At 39.2% G+C, this 26,932-nt stretch overlaps 1 protein-coding gene and 1 pseudogene across 1 annotated transcript; both read right to left on the bottom strand.

Moving 5' to 3' along the window:
- Positions 1-2,843: 2,843 nt before the first annotated feature.
- LOC144374707 (vimentin-like) lies at positions 2,844-9,254 on the bottom strand. Its single transcript, XM_078037458.1, has 8 exons — positions 9,114-9,254; positions 6,459-6,554; positions 6,211-6,372; positions 5,678-5,802; positions 5,105-5,326; positions 4,627-4,670; positions 4,090-4,175; positions 2,844-3,193 (listed from the first exon to the last, which is right to left on the bottom strand). Exons 1-8 carry the CDS (start codon positions 9,252-9,254, stop codon positions 3,152-3,154), a joined length of 918 nt encoding a protein of 305 aa, XP_077893584.1. The 3' UTR covers positions 2,844-3,151.
- Positions 9,255-9,289: 35 nt separating this feature from the next.
- Positions 9,290-26,190, bottom strand: LOC144374706 (ubiquitin carboxyl-terminal hydrolase 31-like; annotated as a pseudogene).
- Between the last annotated feature and the right edge of the window lie 742 nt (positions 26,191-26,932).

Below are 26,932 nucleotides of genomic sequence, written 5' to 3'. Positions count from 1 at the left end.
CTATTGTATATTTCAGGGTAAAATAAGACATTTGTTTCATACACCAGCAGTCTCTTCCATTTGTCATGGTTGTGAGAAAACTGAGTTGGATTTAACAGTACCCTGGGTAACTTTCTACAGAAGTATCCTTTATGTCTTAATTTCCTTCTCTCCACCCTCTACATTTTTCTGTTATCTCCTTTAATCTTGGAATAATGTTATATATAAAAGAACCCAGCACTAATCTCTGCTTCACCCTAGGTGGTGAGAACATGGTTTCTTTTATGAGTTTTTCAAAGTGGAAGATAAGGAAAATGCTAACAGCATAATTAAAGACAAAAATAAAAGAAGACTTAATGAGATTTTAATTCCTATGACATGGGCTCCTGTGAGGCCTTTTCATTAAGGTCTAATTTCTGACGGTCACAGATAAGAGAGGCCAGCTCATGTTTTCCACTTCTGGGATGTGATTTTTGAAAGAGCTATAAGGGATTTTGAAGGATGGGGACCCCAGTAGTCTTGAAGGGTATGGGCCAAACTCCTTGTCATGAATTCTCTCTTCCCTTAAAACAAAACAAAACAAATTGTGACTGACTTCTTAATTCCTTTTAAATACTAAAGGGTCATTTGTGTGAAGAAAACCAACATGAATCTGAGGCTTCCTGGGATGACATTCATATAAACCGAACAAAGTGAGAAAGGAAATAGGGTCAGGATGCTGAGGGGGGAACATGGTGAGCATGGCTAAAAGACTGAGAACAAAACCAAAAATCAAATAGAAAAGGTTTCTTGATCCATTTTGTCCCATTATCTTAGATGTAGAACACTTATAAAAATTCACATATAGTATCTGATATATAATTATATAATATAAAATGAGAATTTAATTATTAAATCTGATATTAATATAATAATTATATTAATTATATAATTAATCATATATATAGGCTCTTGGTTATGACTTCCAACTTATTTTAATGCACCTGTGTCAACTGCATTAAAATATTTGCAGAATTCAGAACTTGGGACTTAATGGGTTAAGGGCTTAGATATCTGCTAGTTTACACTGGTGAAGCAGATCATACCATGGCAGTTGTTGGAATAGGGGTCAACCACACTCAAGAAATCCCAATATGAACAGAATAGCCTTCTTACTAGATTATTCTAAGGATAGGATGACAGGGGTAACCTATTGTCTGAAATGGTACATTTGTGAGTCTGAAAGGGGCAGTTCTAATAATTGTGCTGACACACAGGTGTGAACTATGACTACTCCAGGCAAGTCAGGGTTCAAAGTCACCCTAGCTAGGAGTCACTTCAGTGTCCAATCATTTCTTTACTTCTGCTGTGCCTGTTGTCACAAAATGATAAAAATCACAGCTAACATAGCTGCCTATAAGCAAGACTTCCCGTGAACTATTACTATTCCCCTCAGCAACTTCAGAGAGGGATACAGCAAGCACAGAAAAAAATTACAACATATGTCTACTGTATTATTTCTGAAGGATATGGGATAATAATAATAAAGATACAGGAAATGGTGGTTTAGAGAAGTCCAGGAATGTACCCAAAGGAGTTTCACTCCAAAATACACACTGTCAACCATTATAACAACTCTCTTGCCTCTGGGCAATACCTTCCTTCTTCTATTTCTCTAAATTTTATGAACTTTCCTAAGGTCTGTCCCATGGCAGATCTATAGGAAGCTTTTTATGACTACACTACTTATTCTTAGTGCTCCAGGTTTTAAAACCTCATTACACTTACAGTTAGCACTGTCTGGCCATGTGATGTACTTGTAATAATCTCATCTCCCCAGTTGAAAAGGCAGGGATTTTTATTTTGTGTCTGATACCATTTTCCAAATACAAAGGTCATTAAAATATCTATTCTATTAACTCTGCAGGTGCCAACTTTAATGACAGATCAGCTGGTTGAAAGGGCAGGCCTGAGGGAAGAATTCTATTTTAAAAGTTTAAATCTATAGATGTAAATACAAGTTTACATGTTATTTATGCTCATACAACCGCATACACCAAAGCACGCCACTTTTCATAACTTGAAACTTGGTGAACTTGCCCCATTTCTCTACATCCTGCAAGTGGAAGTTGCATTTCCTGCAACTTTGGTCATTGCTTAATGATTCAAATCCCATAGTGGAATTTGTACTAATCTTGTGCTGCACATACAGAAAAAGAAGTTTGCATTTTTTAACTTTATGAAGTCTCTGGACTTGAAATTACACGTGAACATGGATCCAGCTGAACTCATGTTATAAAGAGGTCTATCAATTTTGCACACGTCATTTTATTACACAGGTTCCCAACTACTTACATCTGGGTATTATTCTAATAATCTCATCAGAAATTGAAAACATTGTAAGTTGAAAATGCATTTAATAAACTTAACCTACAAACAAGCTCAGCAACACAGTATAGTGCAGTGTCTCTTGTTTTGTGTGGTAGACTGGGAGCTGTGGCTCACTGCATATAAGAGTACTATACCATATATCACTAGCCTAGAAAAAGACCAGAAGTACAATTTCTACTGAATGCACAGGGATTTTTGTTCATTAGGAAGTAAAAAAATTCTTCATTGAACCATCCTGAGTGGCGGGCCATCTATATTGTATCTAATTGTAAATTTTTTCTTTGGTGTACAGGATTGAACCTGTATCTTACCACTGAACACTGCCAGCCTAAATTTAAAAGATAATAGTAACAACTGAAAAGAAGTGAGCATAAAGAAATAGAATTTACTAACTTAATACCTAAATATTATTTTAGTGGCAAATTAACAAATAGGATCAAAGAGATAATTGTTCTAATGTTATACAGTAAATAACACAGTAGAAAAGTTTTTCTAAAGATTTATTGAAGCAGAAACAAGTTGCTCAGATACTTGCTGGAAAAAAAGAAGTTTTAATGGTATTCAAAAATACTTTTTAAAAATTATTCTAGCACAAGACTTCTTTGTAAACTAGATTATGTTGTAAACTTTTTTTCTAAATCTTTTAGGAGTGTCGGTTGTTAAGATCTAAAGCTCGTTCCTATTCCAAATCTATCTTGCGCTCCTAAAAAACTGCAGAAAGGCACTTGAAAGCTGTTTCTTTAAGATATGGATTTTTTTATTCTTGCTGGTAATATACTGCTGCACTGAGTATGTACAGCTTTTATTCAAGGTCATCATGATGCTGAGAAGTTTTGTTGATAACCTGTTAAAAATAAATAAAACTCAAATCAAATATAATACTACATGCAAAAGTTTAAATTATTCCATAAATCACAGCAAAGAAAAATCTTATTAAACATATATAATTTATTGTGCCATTTGGAAGGTCGCACTGATTCTACATGGTAAGAATTGCAGCATAGAGGGACTGATACATGTACAAAATGCCTGTCATCTATAGGCAAAGTAACTATCCATGGAATTTATGACATACCAAAAGAAAACTTTTCAAAAACCTGTGTTTTTGAAGGATGCCATAAAAACTCTATGCAGTAAAACTTAAAAGCAATAAAGGCATATTAAAATGAATAGCAAGTACATTTTAAATTTATGTGTAAGGGAAGATTTCATGATTACACTAAAGTGCAACCATGTATTTCCTAATACAGAGCGGTAACAAGAAACCAATTGATCTGTAGGCACATTCTTATAATAAATGTAGAGGTTTAGAAGTATTTAGGCAACAGTCATTAAGACAGGGCCATATGTCCAAGATAAAAACAATCCTGATATTGAGGTAATGTGGTGAAGTAGTATAAGAAGTAACTTAAGGAAGTCTTACTTCCATTTCAAATTAAGTACCACAACAGTTTGCTAATTCTGGAATGAAGGAAGAGAATTACTATACAATCTCATCCTGGAGCCAAATAATTACTAGGCCATGTGTATTGCTGGAACAAGCAGTTTATTCTTGTAGCAGGCATGAAAGGAAGAAAAGGCAACTTCTCAAATTAGCTAGCTATTTCTGATATATAGGTTTATTGACTTGAAAGGGGATTGATACCCTTCTGAAATTACTCCATTTTATTTATTTTCTTTTAATTTGTTATTGTTTGTTTTAATTATTTTTTTCCATTTTTCAATTTTAAAGATACCAACCTGTCCATCTCTAGTTTCAACCATCTTAATCAGAAGTGTCCTTTTTGAGTGGGTGTCAACCAGAGGGAGTGAATCCAGATTAGTTTCTAAATAAATAATACAAAAAATAAAACTTTTAAAAAATGTAACCCATTTTACTCAAAGAATTGATTATTTTGCAATTGTTTGAAAAAAAAGTGCTATTCCCAAATAATTCTACGAAATATTATCTGTTTGAAAAACAAGTTATCTAATACCTCCTTGCCCTCATGAATGAAACGTTACAGTGTACTCCATTAGGAAGGAGCAAAAATAAGTTTACATTTATCTTGAAGTGTAACATTCAAGAAAGTACTTGGATTTGAAAATTATGCATGTTTTCTGACATTTTGGCATTTTTCAGGTATCAGAAAAAATGAGGGCTTTACCATAAACAGATAAGATATGGATTTCTTCTTTTATTCTTGCTGGGAATATACTGCTGCACTGAGTATGTACAGCTTTTATTCAAGGTCATAACCTGTTGAAAGTTTTCAAAAAAGGAAATAAAATGCTTACCCCTCAGGTTCAGGGAGGAAAAGTTGGGAAGAGGCAGAGAAATCCTATAAAAAAGACAAAGGAAAAACAGTAAAATTGTTATCCTCTAATAGCAAGGAATAAATTTATATACTCCTCATTTTCATCCAATAAAAATTACTCTTTCAATTCACATTAGAGATGTGTCTCATAACTATTTACCTGTGGTTGGTCCCATTAGTACATTTAAATTTTTATTTCAAGCATTTCCTCACAGAGACATAAACTAGAGACATTACAGAGGGGAAATAGTTTGGATTTTGACAAACTATGGGTTCTAATTCCAGTTCTGCTATTATTAGCTCTGTCTGTGGCAGGTTGCTTCCTCTGAACCTGAAGTTTCTCATCTATAAGGAGTGGAAAGGAGTTACCTTGAAGAAATGTTCAAAAGATAAAAAGAGGGGCAGAGTGCCTTGGAACTCCAGCTACTAATTCGCACATAAGAGTCTGTGTTCTCTACCTGCTCTCCTCGCCTTCCAGCATCTTCCTGTAGGTGGCAATCTCAATGTCAAGAGCCATCTTAACATTGAGCAGGTCTTGGTATTCACAAAGGTGATGAGCCATTTCTTCTTTCATGTTCTGAATCTCATCCTGCAGGTGGCCAATAGTGTGTTGGTAGTTAGCAGCTTCCACGGCGAAGTTCTCTTCCATTTCACGAATCTGGCGTTCCAGGGACTCATTTTGCAGGAGGTGAGAAGGGCTTCTGATGTTACTTCCTGGAAACACCTAGCTATTCCCAGAACCAATTATAGATGGTATACAATGGTCCATTAGTGGAAAAGGGTGCCCACTCTAATTTTGGATGGAGAATGTGAGCAGCAAGTTCCTCTTACTGCAAGCAACCACAGATTAAGCTAATACCTCCAAGAATTCCATCTAGTGCTTTGTGCGTCTATCTGGAGCACTCATTTTCTTTGGACAAATATATAAATTTTCTTCACTTGAAATTTTGTTCAGGTGTCACTATTAGCTTGGTCAACAAAATGGATCCAAGCTCATAATTTCCTCCTTTTACTATGGGGTGGTACTCACAGTTCCTTTAAGTGCATCCACTTCGCAGGTGAGAGACTGCACCTGTCTCCGGTACTCATTTGACTCCTGCTTTGCCTGGCGCAGAGCATCATTATTCCGGTTAGCAGCCTCAGATAGGTCAGCAAACTGTTGGGAAGAAATCAGAAATGGATATTGTCCACATTCGAGTCTTTTCACTCTTAGGGAAAGAAATCATAATTCTGACCCAGTGTTTTCTGAACTATGTCTAGTTTATGTTTTGAAGTTACAGAAAGAGCATTAGAATGCTGACTTTAGTTTTCAAACAGTATTCATTCTATTGAACTCATTTAAATATAGTGGTGTTGGGGATTTCTCTGAAGTACTGTAAAAGATTAGTGAAAACAGGGTCTACTATTCTAAAAGAGGCACAGTGCATGGTGGGGAGGCTGTAGCAAAAGATTTAAGTTAAAGCCAGCTTTTGAGCCAAGCTAAAAAATAGTTAGAAATCACAGACAGGTGTAGTGTTTTCAGAATTGCTTTTCTTTTGTTCTACCACACAGACTCACTGCATACCTTGGACTTGTACCATTCTTCTGCCTCCTGAAGGTTCTTGGCCACCACACTCTCATACTGCTGACCTACATCACGCAGGGCAGCCGTGAAGTCAGGCTTGGAGACATCCACATAAATCTGGACATGCTGTTCCTGAATCTGAGCCTGCAGCTCCTGGATTTCCTGAGGGAAAGGACAGACAGAAGGTCAGTCAGGTGGACAGGGAGCAGCTTTCCCCTCATTCATTCACTGACAGCTATGCCACTGACCTCATCATGTAGTTTCTTCAAAAACGCGATCTCTTCTTGCAAGGATTCCACTTTACGTTCAAGGTCAAGACGTGCCAGAGATGCATTGTCCACATCCTATTTTGAAGAGAGAAAAGACAAGATATAGAGGGTGCAAATGTCTACGGTTTATCTCATTTATTCATTTTAAGTTAATCACATGAACCTAGTCTCTTTACTATAGAAAAGACATTGACAAATTTTATGACCCTTGAATAAGTTTATAAATCACTTTGTGCTACACTATGCTATGTTCTCTTTTCCTATTTATAAATTTGAACTGGGACTCAATTGTTTGTACTCAAAGGAACTAACAGACAGCCTAAAAATAAATAAATGTATACTAACATGGTAATTAGTGCTCAATTATTCTTGAATCTACATTTTTATCAGTAGTGTTTTATTATTTTTTAAATCTAGAAAATCAATGCTGCAGAGTTTTTACGATTTAATTCCATGGAATAACATGATGATCAGGGTGAGCAAATTTCATTTCACAATTTCATGTAACATGAGTACATGTAAAACAGAAATTTGTGCTTCAAAAGTTTAAGCATATATCTAAGTTCATTTTCTCTCTCTCTCTCCCTTTCTCTCTGTGAAAATGTTCTGATATTTATCCTTGGGATCCAGAGCAACTATTTCATTTTCTGGCATCCAGGTTACAAGACTAGATTTATATCAAGTAGCTATTCAATCCTCCAATTCAGGATATGCACAGGCAAAAGTGCAGCCAGGCAAATAAGAAAAAGAACTATATTTGTTTTGTCTTTTCTAGTGAATTCTTCTCCTGAAACTTCCCTGACTCATCCTATATGGGTGTGTCTATCTTCTTCACTTGTTACTGTGTCAATTCAGTTACTTAACCAGTTTCACAATGACTGGCCAAAATGTTTGCACAAAACAAAACTACAGAGAGACTTCTTGCTGATCTTGTTCTTCTTTGTTTTCACTATTTATGAAGTCTACATTCCAAACCAGAATGTGTGATCTTGCAAATAAGATTTTATTTCCCCTCCAGGGAATGTTTAATATCCCTTATCTTGTAATAACTTGGATTACAGTTTATTAATAATTTGCATTATAGTTTATAGCCTTATAGTATTAAAATGTTGAGACACTTATCATCTTCATGGAAAAATGTTTAAAAATGGAATAGAAAAAATTCATTTGGGCTTCCTGTTAAGCCCTAAAAGAGATATAAAAGATACTTTATTAACCTCTTTTTAGATCTTCAAAGTGACATTCTATTTCATGGAAGAGAATGAAGCATTTATTAAATCCCAAAACAGGGAATCTTTCATATTGTATTGTTTTATATTAACTCATAACTCTGCAGAAAATATTATAGGAACAATGGTCATAAATGCTCAAGGACTAAAATAAGGCACATATAGCTGTGTTTCAATTGGTTTGGCAAATGTGTTTCAGATTAAAAATTTTATCCTAGACTATTTATCTGAAAGAGTTTTGCAGCAAATCCCATTAAGTGTTCCCAAGAGCAAAACTATGCTGGGAATCTCCCTGGTTTAGGATACCAATTTTAACTCCATCTAATTTTGGAGCAAAAATAAAAAGCTTTTCATATAATTCCATTATTCATCCTTGGGTTTATTTTTGTTAATGGAGAGAATAAAAAGAATATAAGGACGCAATAAAGAAAGGCTTCTCAAAATGTGAGAAGTGACTGTAGCTTTAAGAACTTTACACATCACATAATTTACCAGTCTGGGGCAGATATTAGATAACGGATGTTAGCAAATACTTGTGCCCAATTAAAACTATGCTTGCATAATTACATATTCAATAAGAATGTAGCCTGTTGCATAGCTGCTCTGGGAACACAAAGACTCCTATTATTTCTGTCCAGAGCCATCACATTTGCTAGAATGTGTGTATCTACATTCCATAGTGAAGCCCATAGAAACCATTAATACCCTTCAGCCACAGAGATAGATGGCTTCTTTTCACCCTTATTATATCACAAAATAGTTGTGCATAGTGATACCTCCATCTAACTTTAATGCCACAATAGGACTTGGAAAGAAGAAAAGAAACTTATTGGCTTAATTCCAGTTAAACTAAATTTCTTATCCTCCAATACTTTTTACATTTTAAACTATAGGGCTTTAAACTATGTGTGTGTGTCGTGATATTGTAAAAGTGAGCCAACTTAGCTTAAGTAAACGACAAACTAAATCAAACTGTATGTGTTTGAAACCAGAATGCCAATGTGTTACAAAAATGAGACAAGAGCTGCTGCGCCATCTCCACCCTCACCAGAGACTAAAGCTTTTAGAACTCCCACCTTCTGCAGTTTTAGCCGGACCTGGGGGTACTGCGCTGAGACAAAACGCTCGCTGCAACAACTTCCAAGACAAACCCCTCTCCCACTACCCCTGAAAAGCTTCTTCCATCCCTTTGTCTTGCTTCCTTCAGAACTATCCTCTCCCCCCTCCTTCCTTCTGGCACCTGGCAACCCCCCAGGAGAACCAGGAAACTTTCTGAAAGTTTGGGGAAATCTCTCTCATCTGTCCGATGGCCTTCAACAACAGATAACGTGGTAGTTTGAAGAAATCTGTAACAAGAACCGGAGCGTTCTTGGGCAATAAGTAGGGGGAGAAGGGAAATGCTAACTGCAAGGTCTGGGTTCAGGGCGGGGCTGCGCCACTGCAACCACAGCCTCACTCCCCCACGTTCGCCCGAGAGCCGCAGCCCTGGCCTCTTCCCCAAGGGCGTGGCAGCCACTCGCGGGGTGCTGTTCCCCTCTGCCTCCATTTCCGTGCCCCCAGTGGGGCGCCGTGAGCACCGTCTTACTTCTCTCGGAGGCGCAAGATGTCCTCAGCCAGATTGTCGCGCTCCACTTCCACGCGGGCCTTGTCATTGGTGAGTTGGTCCACTTGCCGTCGCAGCTCCCGAATCTCCTCCTCATAGAGGTCCCAGAGACGCGACTTGCCCTGGCCCTTGAGCTGCAGGATCTTGTTCTGCTGCTCCAGGAAACGCACCTTGTCTATATAGTCGGCAAAGCGGTCATTTAGCTCCTGCAGCTCTACTTTCTCGTTGGTGCGGGTATTCTTGAACTTGGTGTTGATGGCATCGGCCAGTGAGAAGTCCACCGAGTCCTGCAGCAGCCGCACCCCGGGCACGCTGCTCCACAGGCGCACGGCCAAGGAGCGCGAAACATAGGCACCGCCTGGGGACGAGGCATAGAGGCTTCGGCTGGTGCTGGGGCGCAGCGCGCTACCCAGGCTATAGGTGCGGTGGACGTGGTCACGTAGCTCTGACTGAAGCTCGGCCGGCTCGCTGTGCCTGGGCCGCCGAAAATCCTGCTTTAGGAGGATGAGGACACAGTCCTGGAGGACATGGTCAAGGAGGGAAGCGGTGATCTGGGCGGCTGCAGAGGTGCGGACTGTCTCCGGGAGGAGAGGTTAGCGAGAGCGCGGTGGGTGTGGGCGGTGGGAGCGCTGTTGCGTCTCTAGCATGGGGACCCAGAGCAAGAGTGGCAGAGGACGGGACCCCGCCAAGGGCGCTGTTTTTATAACCCTGCCATCCTAGCCGCGGAGCGCACCAGCCAATGGGGACCCGGCGAGAAACCGGGAGGGTGGGCGGAAGGTTGGGGGGGGGGCTCCCTCGAGCTTTTTTCCTTGGCTGGCCGCCCTTTTCTGGGCACAGTCCCGTTACTTCTTGGGCTAGCCTGGGACTCTCAGGGGCTTTCCGGATGATGTCCGGAACTCTGCTCTCCCACTGGGTGCTGAAAAGCGCGGGGTGGCTTGGCGGGTATGCGGAGCGCCCGAAAGTGGACCCAAGGGGTCCCAGGTTTCCAGCCAAGGGGGCGTGGGAGGAGACGAGTTGGTAGGAGGGGCGGGGCCGCTGGGCTGCGGTCTGATGGGAGTGGGTGGGTGTGGAGACCCCCAGGCAAAGGAGCAGGAAGAGGGGGAGGAAAGGATCGGACCGATCGGAAGGCGTGGAGAAAGAAACAAAGAGAAGCGGAGATTGGAGTGCGAGGTGGAGACGCACGCAGCCCAGGACGCGGAGCTCAAGTCCCGCGCAGCTTCTCGCTCCACCCGCTTCGAAAGGGGACTACTCCACCCATGGTACTTTTCATTGTCTAGTCTTGGGGAATCCTGGGAATCCCGTTCAGGGACTTGAAAGGCCAGCTCAAGATGGCCAGAGCTTCGAGGCTACGGCCAAGGAAAGCCCAGGGGAGGGGGTGAGGTCGCTGAGTCACTGGCCGTGACTCACGGCTCCCTGCTGCACCGCGGAGATTGAAGGCTCCTAGCGGTTCAGGGTAAACCGTTAGAGGAGATTGACTAAAGTCTCTCCTGGGCCCGCGCGCGATGTTTGTTCTAAGTTTCACCAACTTAGATCTGGGCCGCCGCTTTGATGTGTGCGGTCCAGCTGTAGGGAGACTAGAGCGCCCCTAAGTTCTTAAGAACTCGCCAAACCTGACTTTGTTGCAGTGTGCGGAATTCTGGTTAGTAAGAAACTTTTGCAAAACCTGGAGAGCGGCCAAACTCAAGTCTCTTGAGATCACAAATGCACTCCAGGAGTCTTTTCATGCAAAGTTCCCTCCCCCGTTCCTCTGATCTCCTCTGTCTCTCTGTCTCTATCTCTCAGTGTCTCTCACAGTGTCTGTCTCCCTCCCTTCCCCCTCCCTCTTCCTCCTCCCCGCCATGAAACCACACCCGACTTTGAGCACGGTCTGCAAGTTCTGGGTGAAAGAGGAAACAGCATCCGTAGTTTCAAAATCAAATTCAAAGATCACTGGTTTTCTGCTAGTGGAAATCATTAAAGGTGTAATCTGAACAATTGGACAATTACTTAGGTATTGTTTAAGAACTCCCAATTTGATGAGTTCGAATGAAAATCAGTTGTATAACTCAAAGGATGGAATGTTTGGAGGAAATAAATTTGTGTTAAGTTTCAGCGATGTACAGTGTAGGATTCTGGTGCAATGTCGCAGTCCTGTCTTCCACAGGAATCCATGCAATTGGTCTTGGAGTGATAGAGTTAAAACTGTCCACGGAGCAAAAAGTTTGGGGTCCAGGACACAGGAGTGTCCGGATTTGGCCTTCACCTTTCTAGGGATGTCATTCAACTTAAAGGCTATTGTTTCAGTATTAGTAACAAGCCAGACTAAGTGGTTAGCAGCTCTCGCCCCAGGGGATCTGAACCCAGGACTGGGGTAATGACTTGCTTGTGATTAAGCAGTAGTTGAAAAATGACAGTTTTTTTAAGCGTTTAGATTTATGGGCTACTGTAAAACCATTGTAAAAGTAATTCTGTGATAAATAAAGAAGTCTTTCTCTATGCTTATGGGAGGGGGGCAGGGAGACACAAAATATTGGAGATTACCTGACATTAAAAAAATAGTTTAGAGCCAAAAGAAGGATTTATTCTTGTTTCCTTTGTACAGACCTCTTATAGGCAATATTTTGTTTACCTCATTTCAGTTAGTCTTGGTAAATAGTGCTGCCAGGGTTGAGCTGCAGGACCCTTTGGGGCCCAGCTCTCCTGCTGTGGCTTTCTTTATTCTCTCATTCACTGGGGAGGCCTCTGGTCCTTCCCAAAGAGCATTCCTGGGGCTAGCCTGTGCTTCACATTACCGTCTTGCTTACTGAGAGCCTTTTATTCAAGCCACTGCTCAGCAAATGTCACCATTGTGAGTTTGCCTGGAGCCCTTAGGTTGAGAAAAGCGATTTCCTCATGGAGGAAAGGGAGGGTGGACCTTCCTCCTGCATGAAATGTTGATCCCAGGGCAATACAGTGGCACTGTCAAGGGACACTTGTTGACTGACTCACTATGGAAAATGAGGGCAAGGGCAAAGATTCTGGTGTGGCATGGCAGTGTGCCCTGTCAGCACCCACACAAAATTCCTCAGAAAATTACTTCTCCCAGGATGAGTTCTGGCCCTTCTCATTATCTGAGGGGCATCTCTTCTTTCTAACTTGTTGCCATACTGTAATCTTAGGGGTGTGGGATCTGCTTGATGCCTATAAAACATACAGAAGTCTGTGTGTGTGTGTGTGTACATTTGTACATGTGTAGTATCCATTGTGTGTTTCCTATTGGAAATTGCTGGAGTTTGGGGAAAACTGTAGAGTATAGAAAAGTGAAAGCTACAAAAGCACTTCGCCATGCATGAAAAATACATAAGACTTTGAAAATAATTTAGCTCGTTCTGAGAAATAACATATAGTCCCAGCTCAGTGCTTCACCCAATGGATAAGAGTGATGGGAGTGGGGGAAAATCATTTGTCTAAATGAACACTGTAAAATGTGAAAACACATCTTGCTGGCTATGCTACCTATGTGCTTAGTTTCCTTTTGGAAATAAACAGTTCACAAACAGAGATATCTCGGCTTTCATATTTATTTTCTGATTGCTGTGAAACCTATCTCAGAAGTATTTTTAAAAGCCAGATTTGGCATGATGCAAGTTGTATATAAATAAGGACATGGTCGTATGATCTGTAGGCCAGTGTAAACACTACCATGTCTAAAGTACTAACAGTGATTTTGGAATTTGCAAGCTGTAGTGATGTCAGTTGAATTGGGTGACTTGAACTGACAAACCAGCCAACCCTGTGGACAGGAGCTTAGTGGCCTCTGGAGGCTTTGGAAACTGGCTAGCAGGAGGCCACATGAAGAGGACAACCACTAGTAGGTCTTTCTGAATTAAATGTTTAGAAATGAGAAGGTGGACTGAATGAGAGTGTGGAAATATCATACAATACTCTGTAAATATACATGTATAATTTTATGTATTAGAAATCATATTGAAAAATGAGAGGTTGAAAACTGGCAAATATAAGAGTAATGGCAATAAAGGTAATAAATAATAAGCCTGGATACTAACCCTTATTGGAAGCCTTGAGTTTTACTTTACAAATGTCATTTTAACTGGGCACGGTTGTACACAACTGTAATATCAGCAGCTTGGAAAGCTAACACAGAAGGATCACAAGTTCAAAGCCAGTCCCAGCAATTTAACAAGACCCTAAGCAACTTAGAGTGACTCTGTTTCAAAATAAAAATAGTTATAATAAATAGGGCTGGGGATGAAGCTCAGTGGTTACGTGCTTCTGGGTTCAATCCCTAGTACAAAAAAAATGGTATTTGTATTGCATATATACTATATGTGCTTTTCAGTTTTGATATATTGTCATAACTCTCTCTCTCTATCTATCTATCTATCTCTCTCTTTCTTCTCTCTCTCTCTCTCTCTCACACACACATAAACACACACACACACACACAACTCTCCCTCAGTATTCAAGAGGGATTGGTTCTAGTATCCCCTGTAGGCAACAAAATTAACAGATACTCAAATACCATATAGAAAATGCCCCAGTATTTATAATAAGTTACACACATACTCTTGTACACTTTGATATAGCACTAGATTACTTACATTATCTAAGACAATGTAAATCTTACATAAATAATTATATTATTTAGAGACTAATGACCAAAAGAAAATAAGCATGTTGTTTTAAAAAATATTTTCAATACGTTGTTGGTTGAACCTGGGGATGTGGAAGTTGCCAATAAAGGGAATCAAGTTTATTTGTAATGTTTTATAACCATCTCAGTATCCTGGACATACTCAATGTTTAATAATATCTGCTAATGATGCTAATTCTAACAGTGAATGTGACTACATGATTTCATGACCTATCTTTGACAAAGTCAGGTAATATAATCTTTTGTTTATTTTAACTTTGCATTTCTTCTCCTTGCTTCAATATTATCCTTCCCTTTACCAGAATCACTTTTGGGTGCATTGCCATTAGCCAGTGATTAATGACCTATTCTTCCTGGGTGTGGTAGTTTATACATATAGACCAAGGTTTAGATAGATTAAGTAGAATCTCTTAAGATTAAGAGGAATAATAGAAATGAAAGGAAGATATTTTGATTGGGTGTAGAGAGGTGCCAACAAACCAAGATATTTCCATTATTCTATGAAGGTTATGCTCTATGCTGATCACTGAGATTTTTCCTTCCTGTACTGGGTAAGGCAAAAGGTGTTATGACTTGTATAATTAATTTAAGTGGCAAGCCTGACAGTATTCTCCTTGTTTTTTGCCTTTTGGGTTCTACTATATTTCAGAGTCTGGCATAAGACATGAAAATTGTTATAACCTACTCATTAATAAAAATGAAGATTGTGACTGTTTGCGTTATGGTCAGAGGTACTACCACTGTCCCCCATGTCACCTACTAGTTTTTAATGACTAGAATACAGCAGAATGCAACAAATTTTTGCCATTCACATTGCTTATGAATAATAAAAATGCAATTCAAACATATGCTTTCTCAGGCTGGCGTTGTGGCTCAGTGGTAGAGTGCTCATCTAGCACATGCAGGGCCCTGGGCTGGATCTTCAGCACCACATAAAATAAATAAATAAAATAAAGGTCTTGTGTCCAACTACACCTAAAAATAAATATTTTTTAAAAATATCATATTTCTTCTCATTCTGTGATCCTCTCATTGTCTGCTCTTTCTCTTAATGCACAATGTGAATGTCAAATCTGTTTGCTCTAATTATGTTAAAAGGTTATGTTGGAAGGTTATTCATTTAGTCTTTAACAACATGAAATAGCACTTATATTATCATTGTCACTTTACACACATAAACAAGTACTTGATTAACAGTAGCCAACCATGAGAAAATAAATGTTCTCATAAATGAGGATATTTTTAGTGCTTAAGCACTTGGTGTCACTAGTATACTCTCAACTACAATTATCTGCACCAAAAGAATGTGAAGTGAAGCAAACAGATGAAGAAATTCAGGCATTTTGAGCAAAAATGGACAACTGTTCTTTCATCAAATAACATTCCTTTGAAACAAAGGAGACATCCCTGAGGCAAAGTTTATGAAATAATAGTGAGTATGGTGGTTAAGTACTTTTGAGCTATGTGAGAAAGCATCATTCTGCAATTAGAAGGATGTGGAAATTGTGTGGGAATCAAATATTTGTAAGCTGAATTATGTTTTCCCATTGGCTTTCTTTCCAATTTTGGACCTGTCCTACTACTTCATTTAATAGTTTCAGTTCTGCGTAAGATAAAAGTTATTTCTAAGGGGGTGAAAATGTTCTGTTTCTAAATAGAGTTCCATGGGAACAGTTCTATGGAAGAATACAGATGGAGAAAAGTCATTGTGGTATTTGAGATTTGACATTTTACTGTATAAAAATTATACCATGATAAAACACTAGCAAAAATTACCACTATTCATCTTAATGTTGTTTCCAATAGCCTTTTGCTGTTGTAAACAGATATTCTGTGATTAACTAATGATTCTACAGAGCATTTCAAGTACATAGACAAATGAATGCTGAATCCTTCCAACCTTTGCATGTTCTAAAATATGTCACGTGGCTAATTCCCACATCTTGAGAACTGCTTACCATTTGATAAAGATTTGAGCTTTCATATTTAAGAGACCAGGCTGGTGATTTTCACACTGATGTGTAACCATTTTGTGGATTGCAATAAGTGCCCCTTGAGTCTGAAGAGATTTCATGAAGGTGAGCAGCCATACTATTGATGAAGGAACAGTTGTTTTAAATTTTGTCTATTACTTTTCTTAAAGCAGAAATCCTCACACTGTGTAAGAACTGTTTGAATTCAATTTATGTATACAGGTTCTCTTAAAGTCAGGCATATATACAATTTACCAAGTGAATTTTGCTGTCATATCATCTTCTAGCCCAATTATTAAGTATGATACTTAGCTTTTGTTTCTCTATAAACTGGTTGAAGATTAGTCATTTCTTAAATATATAAAACCTGGAATTAAAAGTTTATTTAAAACAATTTCAAAGAAATTTTTGATGTGTGTTTAAAAAATGAAAAAAAAAAGAATAAAAAGAGAAAACAAAAATCCCAACATATCCAAGCATACTGTGCTTTATTTTGCTTTTATTAACTTAAAAATTTTTCTCTTTCACATCACCCTAGATTACATAGATTATTCTTAGGTTTTTATTTTTCTTGTCTTAGAAAAGAAAAATCATTTGGTTGTACCTAAACTAATCTTTGAAATCAAACAGAGTATGTCTGGACCTTACCTACTGAACTTTGATTCCAGACCACTGATACACTCAGGCTTCAGTGAGTATATTACCTCTGGCTTTATAATTTCTCAATTAATTATGTGCTTCTTAGAATCATTTAGAGGCTTTCTTTCTTTTTGTCTCAGCTGTCCAGAACTTAAACATTGATTTTATATATATATAAAAGAATATATATTCTTAAAGAATATATATTGTTTAAGTTGTAGATGAACACAATATGTTTATTTCATTTGTTTATTTTTATGTTGTGCCTGGGATCTAACCCAGTGACTCACGCATGCTAGGCAAGCGTTGTACTACTGAGCCACAACTCTGGCACCATAGATAGCATTGTTTCTAAAATCTACCTGTCCTACAAACTAGCATAGTGCATGAGTTGACCCCCATCCAAAACCTTATTTCCAATTATTTGTAATATATGGTACAGTATTTTGTTTGCTGCTTTTCCACCCTACTGTTAGAAGCTAGAAACAATTCAAGTAAAAGAAGATATTAGATTTCTACTATGTTCCAGGTACCAAGCTAATGAAATGATGGACACATGGAGGTTTAGACATGGTCTCTGATTTTGAATACCTCACAATACACTGCAGGTCATGTATTCATAAATTGGTTATTTAAATATCATTGTGTATACCTCCCATACACAAATGTTGTCAATTCCAAAATAAAAGATAGAAGATAACTTGCTACAATAATCTAAAAATAAGTCAGTATAATCTCATAGGACAGAATTCCACATCAGAGAGTTAGATCAGCCCCAGAGATTAGACTAGATTGAAAGAGAAGTCTAACATACATTCTACCAGTTTTCACACTTGTCTCTTTTTCTCTTGTGTACTTTGGTATTCACATTATCCTCAATCCTAAATAAAGTTGAAATGGGAAAAAAGAGAAAAAATAAAAATAAGCAAGCTTTTGCATTTGTGAGACCAGAAAGTGAAAGACTATTATTAAATAAACTTGATAGTGAACTCCCATCTGAGAATCCCTGTTAGGCTAGAAAAAAATTATCATGAAAGACTGTTTACAATAGCCCAAACACAAATGTGTGTACATATATTTGTGTGTCTGTGTGTGTGTCTGTGTGTGTGTGTTCATTATGAATACAAAAATCAGATATCTCCCAATGAGTATGTTGCAAGCCACTTCCATACATAGGGCTGTGATAGATAGTTTCCTTTTCTCTTTCATAAGTGCCTGATCGCTTTTGAGTAACTTTTAACCTTGTTTTGTTCAATAATATACTATATGGGAGAAAATTGCTAGTTTTTTTCTTTTCTTTCCCTGGAGGAAAAATAAACACTCCTCATAGAATTGAATTTCCTTCAGGATCCCCTTTGGGAGTCCACAGTGAACACCTATAATAAAGAGCAAGTGTAGAAGAACAGCTTACATGAATGATGATGAACAAGATGTACTGTGGAGTTGGGAGTCATTGTTTGCTGCTGCTATACACGGAGGTCCTGCTAGTGTTTAAGGAGACAGCCACCATCACTCAGGGCATTATGTCAGCTCTGGGCATGGTGTGAATCTCTCACGCTGTCCCTAGGCTGTGTAAGACACTACTGTGTCTTAAGGGCAGACCCAGGAGGGAGAGAGGCACATCTAAAGTCAGCAATATGAAAGATAAGTTTGCATTTGGTACCACAGACCAAGAAATGATAGTTTAATATCAATCGTCAGAAACAATTGCAAAACAACTAAATGTTCACACATAGAAGATATATTGTCCATTAAGAGGCAAATGTATCATGAACAGCACCCTAACACTTACTTACTAAAATCTGAATAAGCATCATATGTCCAAGAGCAAATAACCTTAAGCTAATGTGTTTGTAAAGATGAAATTGGATTGACCTTCAAGTGCCTTGTACTTCTAGGGTAGCAACTACAGAATAGCCTCATTGAGGGCTTCATTATCATAATTAGAAGATTTCTCTTCTACCACTGTCTTGATGAGTTAGTTTTCTTAAATGAAATAGATATAAACCTCGTGCATGAAACACATATTTATTCTCCCATCATCATACCGGAGATCTTAGAATCCCAGAGATCATCTCTCTCTTGATCCCAAAGTTTGCTCATTGCAGAATCACTAGAGGGCATAGAACTTTTAAAAGACAGTTATCTTTGCCTTACTTCTTGAATCAGGAGTTATATTTGATTCCTGTCATTGCCATAGCAAAATTCTAAAAATCTGGTGGTTTAAATAACAAACAATAATATTGTCTCACAGTTTCAGAGGCCATGAATCAGAAATCAAGGTTTGGGCAAAGCCATGTATCTATGAAGCCTAAGGGGAATTCTTCCTTATCTCCTCCTAGTTTCTGATACTTTCAGCAATCTTTGACAGTACATTACTTAAGTCTCTGCCTTTCTCCTCACATGGCTTTTCTCTTGGTTTATGTGACTGTCTGTCTCTTGTACTCTTCTTATAAGGACTCCTGGGTATATTAGATCAAGGGGCAATTCTATTCCAAGATTACCTCAGCTTAGCTAATTATGACTGCAAAGATCCTGTTTCTGAATCAGGTACTTTAGATAGAACCTAAACATACTTTTGGGTGGGAAGTAATAATTCACTCCATATCATTGGAACTAGGGTGAGAATCACTTAGGTGATTTGGCAATAGCAACATTGATAACTATTCATAAATCATTCCAATTTCCCTGAAAAGTAGATATGTCCAGGGGGTTTGGGTTGATGGAGTCAGAATACAGATGAGCAATCTATGTAAAACACAATCCTCTAGAATCCCAAATTATTCGTTATGATAACCCTGCAGCTTCCTTGATCTTGAATGAAGATCACTTGATATTCTTCAATTTAATCAAAATCTCTATATAAAATGTATTCTATTTTGAAACCGATTACCTAACTTTAACCTAAGAGTTTCACATATAAAAAATTTTAGCAGCCGTGCTATTCAGTTATTCAAGCAAGACTAAATTGATTGGATGCATTTGCAACTGCAAAGAAGCACACACATGCATAGACATACACATTTATCTATGAAAGTGAAATGCATTACTCAATGTAGTCTCTCAGAAATATAGTTATTATTTGGAGTAATGCAAATTTAGGGCTAAATGTTACTTATTTTTTTTAAAAAAAGCACTTAGAGATATAGAGTTATATGTCTGCAAAAATCAAATGTTCAAATAAATGTACAATAGTCTAGTCCACTTCCTGACACATCTGCCTCTCAAATTTCTTTTCAGCTATGTTCAGGGAGTCATTAAGGCTTGTCAGGTATTAATAAAATGAATTCAGAAACAAGGTTTATAGTTCAGAGGGGAGGATCATAAAAATGTTTCCTTCACAATCACTCTCATGGAAAAGGGCAAAATTTGGGCAAGATTGTCTCAAAATGGGTCACAAGAGCCATTGGAATATGCAATAAATAGGTACATGCTGACATCAGCCCCATAACATGCAGAGATTCTATTAGCTTCTATAAAAGAATAAAAAAGCAAAATTGAGATCTGTGTGGGATGATATTTGACCAAACATCTTAAATCAGAACACAATTGCACTTTCAGTCCTACTCCCCATAAATTAAAGAGATATCACTTACTTTCCTTATGATATGCTGAGTATCCCTAATCTGAAAATCTTGAATTGTTTTAAAATCCAAAACTGTTTGATCACTGACATGAGCTTTGAGAGGAAAATTCCACATCTGGTCTATGCAATGGCTCATATTTAAAACACTGTTGAACTTAAACTATTATATACAATAACCTTCAGACTATGTGCATAAAGGCATAAAGTATGTATGAAATATAAATGGTTTTATGTTTAGATTTGAGTGTTATCCTCAAGATATAGTTATATTTATACAAATGTATCAAAATTTTAAAAAATTCAAAAATCTAAAATATTTGGTCTCAAGCATTTTGGATAGAGGACACTCAATCTGATATAATTCAGAGGGGAGGATCATAAAAATTTTTCCTTCACAAACAGAATTATATGCAATCACTGGCATGGAAAAGGGCATATATAAAACAAAGGATCAAAATTAAGAAATTTGGAGAAAGATATTTTCAAATTTAGACAGGATTGAGAGCAAAATGAAAAAAGTTGGAAGTTAAAAAATGAACATAACAAACAAAAGGGTACATTTTGTATGTTTATACACACACAAACACCCCCACACACAGGATTTTCAATTGCAGATGCATAAATTGGGACAATGTACTCTATGAGAACAAGTATTTACAATTAGCCTGTAAAATTATCAGGAACAAGGAGCCCTTATTTGCATATACTGATATATGGTTCTGAATATAGTTTAACGAAGAGAAATGGGCCAGGAGTAACTAGAGAATTTATATCCAAGATAATTTGAAATTTGTGACATATACATAAAAATGTTTGTCTTTTCTGATCCTGCCATTATCTCAGACCTTATCTCAAATTCATTCTTAGAAGCTATAAAGGTAAGCCACAATATAACCAATCTGTTTATAGACTGGTATGACATGGAAAATACATAAAATTTTTAACCAAGTCACTTTATAAATGTCAGTGATTTGCCTTCAAATCAAAGAAATAATTCTCAGGCAAAAGATCAAAATTTAGACATTTGGAGAAAGATATTTCTAACTTGAGAGAGAATTGAGAGTAATATGAAAAAAATTGGAAATTAAATAATAAACACAAAAAACAAAAGAGTACATTTTGTGTACAGTGGGTAAGAAATAAAGAGTAGAGGTCAAGTCTTCTCAGAAGTCTGGTGAATTGAAAGTGTCTGAGTGAGGTGAATTGAAAGTGTCTGACTCCAGAGACTAGCCTCAGAAGCCTCTGTCACATTTGTAAAGATGAAATTTTCCAAAATGGCTGAGTCAGAATATTGTTTCTTTGCACATATTATTGAATTCTCCCCCATGCTTCTTATGAACACTTATAATTAAAAGACAGTGCTTGGGTATTATAATCCATAAAGAGGTTCAGAGGTGACAGCTATAAAGAATATAAGGAAACCGACTAGGATGGAACTGAGAAATTATAGTATGTAATTGAAAAGGGTTATATGAATTTCCTTAAAGAAATAAAAAAGGTAAAGATAAAAGAGCAAGTTCATGAGCTGACACCTGATTCCAGTAAAGGAAAATTAATTCAGTGATTTAGATGCAGGTGCTCAAAGTTCAAGCACAAAGGTGACTTTCATTCAACTTGTAATGAATGGCAATGCCTTGGGATGTGTCCTTCTGACAGAATTCCATACTCTTGAATATGCTTGAGCAAAGATACAGCTTTGAATGTCAAACAGAAAAAATATGATGAATAATCATGGGAGAGGGGAAGAAAAATGTTATTTATAAAAAAGGCAGAGATGGACTGGGACTGTGGCTCAGCGATAGCACCCTTGCCTGACATGTGTGAGGCACTGGATTTGATTCTCAACACCATGTATAAATGAATAAAATAAAGATCTATCAACTGAGAAAAAATTTAAAAAGGAAAAACAATTTAAAAATAAAAACGCAGAGAGGAGACATTAGAAATTAGATATCAGTGATATCTAATGATATTGCAGAGTCGAATCTTGGAAGACAATTCAGATAGTGTTTGAAAATCACAGAATGAACATAATACAAACCTAAAGGATATGAGTCAAACATTCAATGTGGCCTCTTCATGAAATCAAGAGATGTGGTAAATACAAGATGTATGAAATTGCTGCTATTGTAACATGGTATTCTGTAGTACAGTAAACATTTTTCTAAATAAAGGAGTACTCTCTAATATAACATACAAAATATAGTAAATGTATAAATCATTTATGGACATTTTTAAATTATCAAGTAATACGTATCGTACATACTATATTTGTGCTATAATTTTATATAGATTTTGCAGTGTTATTTACAGCAATACCACCACAAACATTTGGGTAGTATATTGTGCTACAAAGTTACAATAGCCATGACATCATTAAGCCACAGGAATTTTTCAGTATTAAAAAACCATTACTTTATGTACAAAATTAGAAAAATTAAAAATATTATGGGACCACAGTTGTATGATGTGTTGACTAAAATGTTGTAATGTGAAACATGACTATATTAACAGGTAAATTGTAGCAATTCTTATAAGCAATGATATTAACTTAATTCCAGACATAACATTGGGCATAGTTATGTACAAAGTTTTGTGTTATAGACCTAGGGTACCAGTTACTCTTCTCCATGATTTCCATCTCTAGCATTAGCAGATATTTAAGCACAAAATACCCTTTGCTATATTTTGGATCTTGAATGTCCACAGGTCTCCAGCCTGTGGTGCTATTGGGATATGGTGGAACCTTTAGGAGGTGGGGCCTAGTGGGAGAAAGTCAGGTTATTTGGAGCATGCCCTTAAAGGAAATATTAGGAGCCTGACTGCTCCTCTTTCTCTCTCTGCTTCCCCAGCTACCATGAGGTGAACAGCTTTGCTTCCTCATGTCTTCCATATCATGATGTTCTGTGCTTCATCATAGACCCAAAAGCCACAGCGCCAACTGACCATGGCCTGACAACTTTCAAACCATAACAATATTGAAACTTTTCTTCTCTAAATTGATTTATTTCAGGATTTTTTCTCTTTAATCCATTTACTGATGCACATCCATCCTGGACAAGCTGAATGTAGATACCTGAGAAACATTAGTGTTAAAATATTTCCCTTTACAAAGACTGGTAAATGGAGTGCAATTGTCAAAAGCAATAGTTTTTCCCTTGGTTTGTTTCATATGTTATTTTCATAGTTTTTTAGAGCTCCTGGTGCCACTCAACAATCCACAGTGTGGACAAATCCTGCTCAGATGAAACCCAAGTCAAATAATTCACACTTCCATACTCTAATGATAGCTTAACTGGTTCACAGGTTTCAAGACCCTAGTGTCCAATGGAAATCATTAGAGTTCTCTAGAAAGAAATATATACAATTGCTAAAAAGGATGTCTGGATATTGTCTATAATTACTCCAGTTAGCCTGGTATCAATGGTTTGCCTATAGCTGTTATTTGGTTCAATTACAGAATAAGATGACACTTTTAACAATTTACAACTGACTTCTTGTTGCATACAAACACACACTCACTCATGAATGCACACATGCAGGCACACACAATCGGGCACATGATGCCCCAAAAATAACAAAACAAAAGCATAGAGGGCTTTGGTGGGAAAGGAGGGGTGCTAAATAAATAAACATCTTTACAGACAGAACACTTAGGCTGTGGGAACGTCCCTGAGGTTTCTGTGAAGGTTGTGCAGAGGTCTGCATGCTAGAAGTAACTTTTTGGAGTCTCTCTCATCAGGCTGCTTGCCGCTGGGAGATGAGGGAGGTCTGTAATTCATCTGGGAAGACTTGGACTTGTGAGAACAGAACAGGGAATGTTTAGTGAAGGCAGGGTCCTTGGAGACAAGCTGCTCCTTTCCAACTGCCTTTGCATTTGGTTGCTGGGGGCCTGGAGGCTGGTGGCCTTTCTTGGCCTTGTCATCCATGGCACTCTTACTCTCCGACTTGACAGAGCTCCCACCTGTCTTTTTAGACAGCAAGGTTGTCTTGCCGAGGTCCGTCGACCACCTAGTTTCTTTCTGCTTCAAGGCTGACTTGAAGAAGGACAGCCCTTTATCCTCAGACTTGCTGTCCCTCTTCAGACCAGACCACATGCTCGTGCTGGGGGAGTACAGGATGGCTATGGAGGATTTCCACCCATGCTTGCTGACACCCTTGCCTCCCTCGCTCTGGTCTGTCTCACCCAAGGGGATCTGGGTTTGAAGATGGAGGTGACACTGGCTCTGTCATATCCCAGGCTTATTCTGGAGCCCTCCCTACTCAAGGTCCCATCTGAAGTACTGTTCTTCCCAGGAGGGAAGGGGCCCCTAATAGCAGAGCCGGAGGCTTTTTTATTTTTATTTTTATTTTTTTGGCAGATGTAGAGAAAGCAATGTAATCGAGGGCAGAAGCTGATTTCTGCTTCTGTGGTTAGGGAGATGATGTGGAATTATGGGACTTGGGGAATGACTCCTTTTTTAGCTGGGCAGGAGCAGGGAATGAATGCTTTCCACTGGCCCTGGAAGAATCTGCTTTGCTTCAAGAGCAATAAAGCTTTAGAGAAACTTTTACAGGAAAAGGAGAAGAAGGGGATGTATTTGAAAGAGATGATTCTTGGCTTGCCAAGGCTGTTCTCCCTTTCTACATGCTTTTATCTGGTTCAGAGTGCCTTTGGAGCTGGGGGATCTCTTGGTGTACTCTCTGGTTTCTTTGTGAGCGAGCCTGGGTGGCCTAGGGATTTCACTTCTTTGACAGGAGAGCTGTCCATGGAATCACTCTGATCCACTTAAGCAATCTGGTTATTGTTATCAAATGCATTGGAGACAGAATGTAAGTGATGCCCTTGTGCTAAGTTTTTGCTCTGTATATCTACAACACTGGAGTTCAATTTGCAGGTATCTGACTCTTCTCTGAACACAAGCCCCTCCATGACAGCTAGGGGGGCTTGGCTCACAGCCTTGTGTTCTCTGTGATTATCACTTGCTTCCTGATAACTGCTGGAAAGGTTCTTAAAGCTTCCAAAGAAAGAGATGAAGAGAAACCTTATCATCCCCTGCCTCCCCAATCTTCTCTAAGGTGGAGGCAGACCTGTGAGTCAGAGTCCCCTGAGAAGGGGAAGGAGAATTGGAGCACATCTGCAGCTTTGCAGACAGGGACCAAGAAAATCTCCTGCAATTTTCATTAACAACCAAGGAGCTGGTCACAGATGATCTGGAGGACAAGCTCTGGCGCTGGACACTCCTCACAAATGGCTGAGATGAAAAGCCACCACCATCTTCACTCCTTTCCCTGTCATCTCTATGTAGACTCAGAGATTGAGGCCAGGGAGGTGCATTTGGAGGAGGCCGCTGAAGTCACACTGGCTTACTTGCTCCCCAGAAGCCCGCTCACCCAGTGCTCGCACAGGGAAGAACTTGTGGAGCCAGCTACTGAACTGTTAGCTGACAATGATGGGATGGCTGTCTGCCTTTGGTAGAAGAGGATATAGGCTGTCTGGATGCACACCTCATCCTCCAACAGCTGCTGCACATCACTGTCATTAAAGCAATACAAGAGGCCATCCACAGAGTTCTTATAGTATGCTGTGAAGTGCCCCCCTTGCATGGTGCCATGGTGATTGCACACAGCATATAGGTCATAGATATAGTCCTCAGGGTCCCTCCTGAGTCCATAGGGCCACCTCCACAGGGACCAATGGGATGGCAAACTCCAGCTGCTCTGGCTTCTATTGACCACATGAGGAGTCATGTCCAGGCCAGTCAAGAGGAACTTGACTATGTGCTGAAGTTTCACAGGCCTGTCTCCTTCCTGTTGAAACCTCTTGAGGTGTAATGATGAGCACAACAGGCAGAGTCCACAGGCTCAGTGTGATGCTCCCCTGCTGCAGCTGCTTGCAATGTGGGCAATGCCAGGCATCATCTGGGGCCAGTCGTTCCTCTCGATCTGTCCCCTTTGCGCTGCATCCCAAGGGCTGCTGGGGTCAGGCGAGGGCTCCAGCCACCCTGCCAGGTACTGGTCCAGTGCCAGGTACTGGGCGAAGAGCTCGGTGTTGCTGAGATACTGCATCACGGCATTCATGAAGCACGTGTTGCCGTGGTTTTGGAGCCCCGCCACTCACCAGCTTGGCCGCTCAGGTGGGCAGTACGGGCAAGGCGGGCGACAGCGCGGGCGAGGCATGAGGAGCGGGCGGGAAGCAGCTGCAGAGGCCGCCACGGTTTGGGCCGCTCCCTCAGAGCTAAGGTGCGAGAGCCTGGACAGCTTCTTGGGGACGCGGCTCAAGAAGCTGCCCGTGGAAGGCGCTGAAGAAGGCAACCGGCCCGGACCCCCGTGCCCCCGCGGCCTGCGTGGCGGCTCTGGAACAGCCGCTTGCTGAAAGAGCACTTCTCCTTCCAGCCCGCCGCCTCTACCTTGGATTGGCGGCGGCTGCCCATGCTCATCACCACGCCTGCCCGCCCGGCCTGGGACCTCGCCGTTGCCGCAGCCTTACCGGCCAGAGGGCTCGATGCCCCGCACACCTCAGAGCGCCTCCGAGCCAGCCAGCGAACCTATTTCAGGATTTTTTCAGTTATGAAAATCTAACTAAACACCTTTATCATAGGACTTCCATTATGGAAAAATGTTATTTGAATCCATATGTGCCACACACTGTACTCATTATGGAGATAGCAAGAATGAATGAATAATCTTCATTGTAGGATGTGAAGCTAATGGCAAAGTTATGCATGGGGAGACAGAATACAAGAACAAATAATGGACCCAGCATAGAGGAGAAAACTTGCTGGAGTGATAGAGGAATCAAATGAAAAAA

The sequence above is a fragment of the Ictidomys tridecemlineatus genome, unplaced genomic scaffold, assembly GCF_052094955.1.
Source record: "Ictidomys tridecemlineatus isolate mIctTri1 unplaced genomic scaffold, mIctTri1.hap1 Scaffold_83, whole genome shotgun sequence".
Classification (NCBI taxonomy): Eukaryota; Metazoa; Chordata; class Mammalia; order Rodentia; family Sciuridae; genus Ictidomys; species Ictidomys tridecemlineatus.
Note: the sequence above shows the minus strand (reverse complement) of the source record. Positions and strands in the feature narration are given on the sequence as shown.

What these genes read in the sequence shown, in the direction of transcription:
- LOC144374707 (XM_078037458.1), bottom strand. Translation starts at nt 9,254, where the DNA reads ATGGAGGCAGAGGGGAACAGCACCCCGCGAGTGGCTGCCACGCCCTTG. An exon ending in CCCTGAACCCAGACCTTGCA is followed by an intron (nt 6,555 to 9,113) that starts GTTAGCATTTCC and finishes TCTTCAAAATAG; the next exon opens with GATGTGGACAATGCATCTCT. An exon ending in CTGGAAGGCGAGGAGAGCAG is followed by an intron (nt 4,671 to 5,104) that starts GTAGAGAACACA and finishes TCTTTTTTATAG; the next exon opens with GATTTCTCTGCCTCTTCCCA.